At 48.4% G+C, this 9964-nt stretch overlaps 1 protein-coding gene across 1 annotated transcript; it reads left to right on the plus strand.

Annotated features, from left to right (window-relative positions):
* Positions 1-398: 398 nt before the first annotated feature.
* LOC119112334 (mitochondrial import inner membrane translocase subunit Tim17-B) lies at positions 399-4538 on the plus strand. The gene is made up of 2 exons (XM_037236464.1): positions 399-527; positions 3613-4538. Exon 2 carries the CDS (start codon positions 3620-3622, stop codon positions 4106-4108), a length of 489 nt encoding a protein of 162 aa, XP_037092359.1. The 5' UTR covers positions 399-527; positions 3613-3619; the 3' UTR covers positions 4109-4538.
* The last annotated feature ends 5426 nt before the right edge of the window (positions 4539-9964 follow it).

The following is a 9964-nucleotide window of genomic DNA, read 5'->3' on the forward strand; positions in this document are numbered from 1 at the left end:
TTCATCAAGATAGCATTTAATTTTTCAGCCACCGGGCATCAATGCCGTACCACTGCACATTGGTCAGGAGGACGCCATGGTCAACGCTGTCGACTAAGGCGCCTGGACTGGTGAAGATTTTGTGATTATTTATTTTGTAGGCACTGGGCATCGGTTGTCTGCGAATTGATTTCTCCGATGTTTGGCACCGTTGGTCATTGTTTACTCAGCCAAGGCCACTGTCGCTTCATTGCATCGAATGCCGAAGGTTTGGTGATGATCGCTCACAAAGCTTGGAGCATGAGTTGGCAACAGATTTTGTGGCTGTTCCCTCCCTGCGTGCTTCCATATCATTCTTGGCGAGTTGTAGCCTCGGCGAAATTGACGCAGTACCGTGCGGCTCTCTGCGGACCATGTGGATTGGTGGAGAACCAGCGCAGGTCGGGTCCCTACGCTAGATTTGTGGGCTAGGCGGGAAGTTGTTTGGGTGGTTGGCGTCTGCTGCGTCTGTGCGAGCTACACCATCACGGTTCTGCCAGACACTTTGGGTGAGAACCGGCATTGGTGGGAACTGAGGCGATGGGTACATCCAGATACCTGTGTGAATTTCATTTTGGGGTGCGAGCGGGCGAGCTGGGTGGTGGCAGGGGGAGACGAGACCCTGTTTCGGTTGAATGAAGGTCAGGTTGCCTTAAAATGCGTGTTACATTAAACCTGTCTTGCATATCAATGACACTGCATCTAAAATTTGAGTGCATGTTCATTGTACACCTGAGCACCTAGGGATGTGGTGTGAGGCCTCTACCATTTTCTGGACATATAGACAGTATTTCAGCGTATTATGATCTTCCAATGGCTATTTCAGACAAAAATATTGCAAAAATATTAGCAAGCAAAAATTATTGCTCAACTGACTGCAATTTGACCTGGTGTGGGTTTGGCTCACAAGAGTAATGTTTGAAGCACCCTTGTTGTGTAGGTATAATGATTAGTGGATAACCTTTTTCTGATCTAGGGAGAATGGTGCCATTATATCAGCCTGCAGATAGCTTGCAGTCTGCAGACTATCTGCATAGTCTGCAGATAGCCATTAGGCAAGCTAGGTGTTCAATTCCTATTCACTTTTGTACTGTTATTGAATAACTGTGTTATAGGGATGTCACCATGGAATATGTTAGCTTGTATGAATGGACTGTGAGCAAGCATGCACAACAGCATAATGAGAGGCTGTGCAATGATTGCTCATCAATTATGAGCCAAACCAGCACACAATCATATAACTGAACTTAATGAGAACTGTAGCATTATAATCCATCTTTGGTGAGAACAATAATGCAGAGCACCACTGAACGAGAGTTGACTACCTACATTTGCAAACATAAGCACACATTAAGAGTGATATTTGAGTCATTTGTTGCCTATGAATTTTTTATGACTTCCAAACAGAAAAAGATCCTTAATTATCATACTCTGCTGTTGCATGTGTGAAGGATGTAATGGTTAGGATCTGCAAACAATAAATTATCCTTAAGTATCATGCCCAAGGTGTGTTACATTTGGATAGGGAGCCTTGATAGTTTATGAAGAAAAATCTGAATGTTTTCTTTTCCAGCATTATAATACAATTTTTCACAAGGTTCCTGAATTATGTATCTGGAATCAAATGCAGTAGAGTGCACTGCTTCTTATTGCAGGTTCAGAATTATGGAAACAACTGATGCCAGTAATAGTAACACCAGTAATGATCTGGTTTGTGTCATGGTGATGGCTTTGGACATACACATGCATTTCCTAGAATAGCACAAAACCGGAACACCACAGTATCCCAGGTGAAATTCCAATGAAAACCATCATGTGCAGGGAGATAGGTTGAGGTTCTGGAAATGATGCTGGCACATTGTCCAACAAGGACATGGTAACTGCTCTATGAGTTAGGCCTTGCTGGGAAGAGCAGCTGGTAGTGGCCTCACCTGACATGTTGAACTGCTTAAACAAAAGCATTTCCTATCAGAACCATCAAACCAGACTTCAAAAATGTGTGCTATGCCAAACTTGTGTGGGGTAGCAGTAATATCAGATATGTCCAGAGTAGTAACAGCATGGCAACATTGCTGCAAAAATTTCAGCATATATATGCCTTGAATCTGAGTACTTAGAGTTGGGCTAACGGGTGGTACAAATTTCAGAACATAAAGAGATAATGTTTCAGGAAATGAAAATTTTGTCAAGGTAATTCTAGTAAGATGTTTTTTTTTAATTAAAATTTCAGTGCTTCATGAAAGCAAAATTTTGTTAAGATAATTCCAGCCACAAATTACTTCAAGATTTTTAAAATAAAAAAGTTGAAAATTCAGCACAATTTGGCCTTGCTTGAGTGGTGCATGCAGGCATAAGGCTCAGAATACCAATGTTATCTGGCACAGTGGCATATTTTTTGCTAGCTGGCCTGCAAACCTCCTCCACTTTGCAACATTGGAGCACAACATGCATAATGCCTTCATGCATTGCATATTCATTCTTCACTTGACAAAGCAATGCATTGAGCTTCAAACTTTCACTGTTAACACCATCACATGCACCCACCATGCACTGATGAAGCAGAAAAATGGGCAAATGCAAATGATTGGAGCTATGTACCAAGGTCTGTGAATGGAGCACTGGTGCTGCCACCTCTAAACACAAGCAGACCACAGCACTGTATGCTGGCAAAAATTTGCATAGGCATGTATGTGTCATTACTCTATGATGACAAATATATGATGAAAATATTGTCTGCTACCAGGAAGTTATCCCATTGGGTACAAGAAGTCATAGGTGGATAGGGTAGGATGGGAAGGATATATGGTCAGTTGCTGGTTTTAGATTCTGACACATGGCCTATCAGTTTTACACTCCACATCACCTTTGCACAAGTGTGCATTGGGGCTACTGGCAGTCATCTCTTGAGGTGAGCTGTAAGCTTATAGCTCATCTAAGGTGTACCATCACCCACACAGACATGGCCATGCACCTGCAGCGGACAGGCCCTATGATCACTTCCCCTGCCATTTTTAGCAAGCAGTATTTCAGCATTGAGGCCAAAGAAACTAGTTTTGGAACATTGCGTGGCTTAATCTAAGTTAAACAGATGAGCAGTATTTTCATGTGCCATACTTCCCAACTCATACATTTTTGGCAAACGTGAAAATAGAACAACATTGTGTACTAGATTCAGCTTTGAAAATGCACACAGACAGACAACATGAACTATCAGGAAGTGATTCATTGTTGCTGTTTTTCATTGTTGAACATTGTTTCATTGGGTTGGACAAAGCATTGGATCCATGCATGTCACAGCAAAATTGTTATAGCTCAGCATCTTGTATGAGGTTAACAAGTATTTTTTATATTTATGGGCAGCATTAACTGAACAGAATATGGGTAAGATGGAAGGAACATTAGTCTATCTGTGTAATCATTAAACATTTTGGGATAGTGTCGACCATTGCTCGTAACAATTTTCAACATCTTTTAAAGAGCTTTGTGGCATTCATAGTGATGTGTATGTTGCCTTTCGATTTGTCTATCTGTAAGCTAGCCTATTAATGTCACGATCCCAACTAGGACGCGGTGTCATCGTTTCTCCCCCGACAGCGCCGCGATGGAAGAGTACTCGCGCGAGCCGTGCCCCTGGCGCATCCTGGACGACTGCGGCGGCGCCTTCACCATGGGCTGCATCGGCGGTGCCGTGTTCCACTCAATCAAGGGCTTCCGGAACGCGCCGAGCGGGCTGGCGCGCCGCGCCACCGGCAGCCTGGTGGCCGTCAAGTCTCGCGCGCCAATCATCGGCGGCAACTTCGCCGTCTGGGGCGGCATGTTCTCCACCATCGACTGCACGCTGGTGCATCTGCGCAAGAAGGAGGACCCGTGGAACAGCATCATCAGCGGCGCGGCCACCGGCGGCATCCTGGCGGCGCGCAACGGGCCGGCGGCGATGGCCGGCAGCGCCGTGATCGGCGGCGTGCTGCTGGCGCTCATCGAGGGCGTTGGCATCCTCTTCACGAGGCTGTCGGCCGAACAGTTCAAGCCGGGCCACCCGCAGATGGAGGACCCGTCACAGCTGGGCCAGCCGCCCGGCCAGGCGTTGTAGCGGCGCCCGTGCGATTAGGTTTCCCTTTCTCCCGTGTTGTGTTGTGTACCCGAGGCGCCGCCGGCGCGTCGTGCGGGGTCGAACGCCCGTGGGTGTTGCGCCACACCGGTGTGGCGTGGACGGTCTCGTGCGCGCCCGTGGTGTAAGGTCCGGGGACAGCAGGACGTGAGTGCAGCACGTGATGTTTGTTGTACTTGTTTACTGGTACTGGACATCATGGTCACGCCTGGTGCTGATCAGGGTCGTGCCCAGAACATGTCCCCGCGCCCGCCGTCACAGGGTGATGCTGAATTGTGATGTTGCTTGTTTGTGGAGAGGCTCACATGTCCCATGGCTCATGTGTTTCTAGGCTAGTGGCAAGGGGACGTATAGAAGCTACGCGAAGTGAGTCATCCTTGCGCTGCATCGCTGATGCTGGAAATATATGTTTACCGGCTCAAGAACTGACGTTGCGGCACCACGGTACGAGAAGGCTGGTGCTCATGGCAAGCCACCAGCTGGGTTGGTTGGACTATGCGTGCAATGTTATAGCTGAGCGGGAGCTCAGCTGTCCGTCAGTTGTCATGTTTGGGGCCTGGTTAATGGCCTGTACTGGAGCTGGGCTCTCGCCGCCCTGCGGTAGTGATCCTAGCTTTCGAACGTCCTGGTACACTCTCGTCTTCCTGATGTCTATCAGCGTCTGCTAATCACCCTTTTCGGCCGCTTTTCGCAGAATTTTGCCCGAGGCTGGCCGGTACTGCCAGCCACACGTCTATCCCGAAAGTCCCGCTCCTGTTCTATGTAAAAACTGCAGATTAGATGCTTTTGCCCAATAGTGATAACAGCGACAGGCCAATGAAGCAGTTCGGGAGATTTGGGAATATACTGCGCTGATCCATGTACCAACTGAGGAAAGTGAGGACTTGGGATGCAACTAGGGGATTGTCAACTGTTTGGAGGGAGGATCAAGTGGGGAGAGCCGAGCGAAGGGCGGTGGTTCTCACCTGCATACACCGACAGATGAGATGGGCCGAGTGCTGAAAACGTTAATGATATGCTATTTCAACTCCTGCAAACCTTGCTAGTATGAAATACCTGGAAGGAAATTGTTGGCATTGCCCATAAATAAGTCGCGCGTCAGTTGTCCGTAACTTACAATCGCAGCACAGGCATCAATAACATAACGGATAGGACGTGGGGTGAGGTGATTATTTCAGCAGTTTTCTCCCTGGCATTTTGTTGTCAATCTGTTCAAGTGTCTTTACGCCATTCGCCTGTAGATTCTTGCCCATATCACTCTAGCGACCGATCATCCTTGCATGCATCCGTCCTTGTCTACTCATTCCCCGCTTATTCCTCCATCCCAGCGTGGCCCCGTTTACCCGGAGATAGCTGGTGCATCAGCCACGAGTGGGCCAGAGTCTCCCCGCTGGGAGCCCCCCCCCCCCCCCCCGAGTGTCTGCACAAATCACGAAGAGGGTTCTCGTGCGGGCTGAGTCTTAGTAGCGGGGGGGGGGGGGGGCTCTCAAATGTATGTGGTCTTGCCCCATCAATCTTTACCCGACTTCATTCATTGCTGTGAGACGGTCGGTATTGGCCGAAACGGCTCCATGCAAACGAAACAAAAACCTTAGCTTTTTTGAGCAGTGACCATTGAACTCTGGACTTTGAAGAACTTTGTTCCTTATTCTAAACGTCGCTATTCCATGCATGGTGTCAGCAGTGCACCCAGGTATTGTCTAAGGCGAGGCTTAGGCCTGTGGTTTGGAACCCCGCTTACAGGGGACGGTACGCTTTTTCTCAACAATTTGGAATTACATGTTTTCTTGCCGCGACGCCACATGGCCTGAGTGTTCCGTACTTCACCTTCCCTTCAACTAACGCTAGGAGTACCGATGAACTGGGGCCTCTCGGATCACCTCTATGAGCGTGCCGTTGGTAGATAATGTAAGCCCGAAAACGACATACGTGGTAGTGCAGCTGACAGTAATGGCTGAACACGAGAGAAACCACACAAAGCACAGCGAAGGTAGCAGTGGGCGAAAGCTAGTCCGGGACCATTCCACTCTACGCGTGGAGGATGCAAATCGGCTTGACATAAAAAAGAAAGGTCTTCAACTCCTGGTTTTTCGACGCTGAACTCCAGGCTTTCATGCTGTGTTAGTGACCTTCAATTTATCAGGAGACAGTGGTTAAATGACGTTATAGCGCTAAAAAGGCATCAAATTGGCGATACTCAATTTTTTGGCCTGCAATTTTTCGGCTCTCAAGAGTGATGAGCAAGATAATAGAAGCCTGAACAGAAATGCTCAGAAAATTTAAGAACAATGTTACATTTGTTAAGTAAGTCACATGAATCCAGAAAATGCCCTTCTCTGTGAAGACCGCCAATGCAAAGTGTCCAAAATGAGAAATCACGTAAGCAACACTGCATGCGAATCTTTGTTCAGGACCGCGAAAAAAAACATCGGCCGATGGGCGCAGGACACCGGACACTGACCGTCCCAGGACAGTGGACAATAGCAGGCACATCATGCCGAACACTGACCGGCACAGCATGCCGGACACTGCCTGGCACAGCCCACAGGACACTGACCAGCCATAATACAGACACTGACCGGCACAGTACGCAGGACACTGACCTGCACAGCGCACCGACTCGGATCGGCACAGCGCGCCGGGCACTACCTGGCATAGCACGCAGGGCATCGACTGACACAGGACACCGGATACCGACCGGTACAGCACGGAAGCCACTGACCGGCACAGCGCGCAGGACACTGCTCGACACAGCACACCGCCACCGGCTGGCACAGCACGCAGGGCACTGACCTACACAGGGCACAGGACAAAGGGTAGCACAGGCCTTTTGGTACCGGCCTGGAGAGCAGGGACGTCGGATCACCGGCCTGGAGAGCAGGGACGTCGGATCACGAGCCGCGCCGCCGGTGAGGTTCACCTGCAGTTCCCGCCGACCGCCGGCCTGGAGAATAGGGATCTCGGCTCACGAGCCGCACCGCCGGTGACGTTTACCTGCAGTTCCCGCCGACCGCCGACCTACACACGAGCGGAGCTGTGGCACTCACCGCTGCCCGCACCGGCACATCCGGTCAGGACGCGGCCCTGGGCAACACAGCAGATTATTGAGGAAGCCCAGTGTTTCTCAGGGAACCTCTCACGGAAATCCTCTTCGTCTTAAGACTGCGGCAAGCAGCACGGGACCTGGGCAATATCAACACCTCGAAGACGCAGCACGTCGAGCACACCAAGCAAGCACTTAAAACCAGCTTGCATCCACTTCGCAGACGCTTTCGAGATCGCTGCCTTTCAGCGGCCGGGCACAGTTTCTGGCAAGTGACTGTTGAAGCGTTCGCGGACATTAAGGTGCGAGCTGTTTACCACTCGTCTGCCTTGATTAACGGTGTGTTGTCTGAATGTGCGACGAAGGCGGAGACCCATTAATAGGGCTGTCGAGCGGCCGACGGGGTAAACGACCAGCCTTAAATGTGATAGCTTGCTTGACATGTAAAGTTAAGCACGCTACCGTCACTGGCAAAGGGTTTCAGGCCCCAATTTGAGGCGCTGTCAGCAACAAAATAGGTTAAAGTATGGTTGTGACACGGAAGAAAGTAGTGTCAGCATACGTCTAACGAAATGTCAAACGGCACTTAAAAATGGTCGCTCTTCCCGCGCGGTGATCACTTTTATCAAAATCAGAATCATGATTTGAAGCAATGTGCAGTTCTGGCAATACATGCCCTCTCAACGACAATATTTTCCGTACTAATTAATCTTAGAACCACTTGCGTGACGCTCGTGCTCATCGCTGTGAAAGCAGGCAGCTGGTCTATTTTATCGTTTGTTGGACGGCGTATGTCTCTGGTGAGAGAACTCTTACGTTTCGGTATTTCGAGTTGGAGTTTTTGCGATGAAAAAAACGACATTCTTTGTACAGGCAAGACCTGGTGACGCTCTTAAACAAGCATTGCTTTTTATCTCGGAATGTCTAATGCCTGCTTGATATTGTCGTTTAACCAGTACTTCCTGGTAAATTGACGGCATTTTTTGCAGCATAAGCCCTCTCGACACACAGCTTCAAAAAAACAGCGCAAGGCCTTCCTTGCGTGTATGAAAAATCTTTTCAGTTCGACAGCCTTCAGTTGAAATGGGCGCAGATGCTGCTGGCAAGTGCTGTGTTGCCCATGAGACGAGAGACACCTGATCACCAGTGCATGTGTGTGGCGCTCGATAAAGCCGGAGGTTACACGGGCGATGGCTTTCCCCGCAACGATGTGGAGGAGTGCTTACATTACGATGACGACTGTAACATGGATCCAGCTGCAGACAGCTTTAACAGCGGGATAATTACAGAAATGCTGAAAGACCGCCTGCAACTAGTTGTCTAGATGCCACTTCCATTTATTGCGAAGGCACCTGTCGTATTGTGCGTGCCACTTGTACGGAGGATCACTGGTTATTGCTACTTGAGCGGCTCTGTCTGGCCCACCGAGAAGCTGATATATTCCTACTTTATCTTTCCAACTTGATGTTCTTATCATATCGTAATAGCATTATTATCTAGCTTATCTTAAATCTGTCTCACGTTCTTATCTTACCTTATTTCCCTTATTTTGGCTTATTTCCTTATCTTCCATCTTATTATATTTCACCTTGATATCTTTCCGACTTTCTCTGAAATGTTCACGCCGCTCCTCACTGAGAACGAGATAATCGACAGTCGGAATCGCCAAATAAATAAATGCTGGTATTTATAAAACTGCACTACGATTTTTTAAAAAAGTCGCATTGCATTGAAAGTCACTGCGCACCCGCACGTCGCGATGATGAAACGTGCCCCTAGCGGCTAGCTAAATTTCCATATCTAGATCCTTTTCAGTATTTATTTCCCGCCGGCTCCACGGTGCACCGAGAGACGGTTGGTAAGAACAGCGAATCGGCCGAGCGGGCAGGCAATTGGAAATGCATGGATTTGTTGTCGACCTGTCACCGAAGTCGAGCGACCAACTAAAAATAACAGAATGCTTTTGTTGTCGAGCCTGAACGTACCTAATATGATCCTAATATGATACCTAATATGATAATCATATATGATCAAACAAACTCACTTATAACTATTGGTACACTTTTCAGGTGGAAAGACAGCTTTAGACAGCACAACGCACTGTCTAGTAAATACATAGGCGTAGGAACGTTTCAAAAAGTGTGCGTGTGGGGGGGGGGGGGGCAAGCGCAGTGCGTACTTTGGGAACTTTTTCCTGGAAAACAAACCCGATGAACGGAGGAGGGACGGGGGTAGAGATGGAGGTTATCGCACTTTATTCAAATGTGATGACTGCTTTCCTAGATATACACCTAGAGCTATTCTCACTGGTGCACATTCTTGCCTATCCGACTCATCTATGTCATTCGGGAAATAAGGCTATCCAGCTTCCCAAGATTATTCTTCTATTTCAACGTTGTCTTTCCTGGGGAGTCGAAATTCCACGAGCGGGCAGGCATTTTGGTTCACTGAGGAGGCATCTATTTCCATAGGGTAGATGCCAAAATATGGCTCGAGCATAGGCTGTTGAGAATTTTGAATGTGAATGATGGCTCACAGCACAACAGATTTTCCATGCGCCTTCATTCCGCTGACTGCTTTTCAAGAGATAAGACTTGTCGCGGCATTTTAGACGGAAACAAATTCGGGAGCTTAAAACTGCCAAAAACCAGGTGGAAAAAGCCATAGAACTGGAGATTCTCCTTTGAAAACCGGGTCACAGAATGAAGGCCCTTTTGTCATATATCCTTATCTGAGCCCTGCTCCCGTCCGCCGTCGGTGGTCACTGTCCTGGCCCGGCTGTCTCCGAATGACTG

Source organism: Pollicipes pollicipes, unplaced genomic scaffold, assembly GCF_011947565.3.
Source record: "Pollicipes pollicipes isolate AB1234 unplaced genomic scaffold, Ppol_2.1 Scaffold_7261;HRSCAF=8764_pilon_pilon_pilon, whole genome shotgun sequence".
Taxonomy (NCBI): Eukaryota; Metazoa; Arthropoda; class Thecostraca; order Pollicipedomorpha; family Pollicipedidae; genus Pollicipes; species Pollicipes pollicipes.

Coding starts and splice junctions, on each gene's coding strand:
- LOC119112334 (XM_037236464.1), top strand. CDS start 3,620: ATGGAAGAGTACTCGCGCGAGCCGTGCCCCTGGCGCATCCTGGACGAC.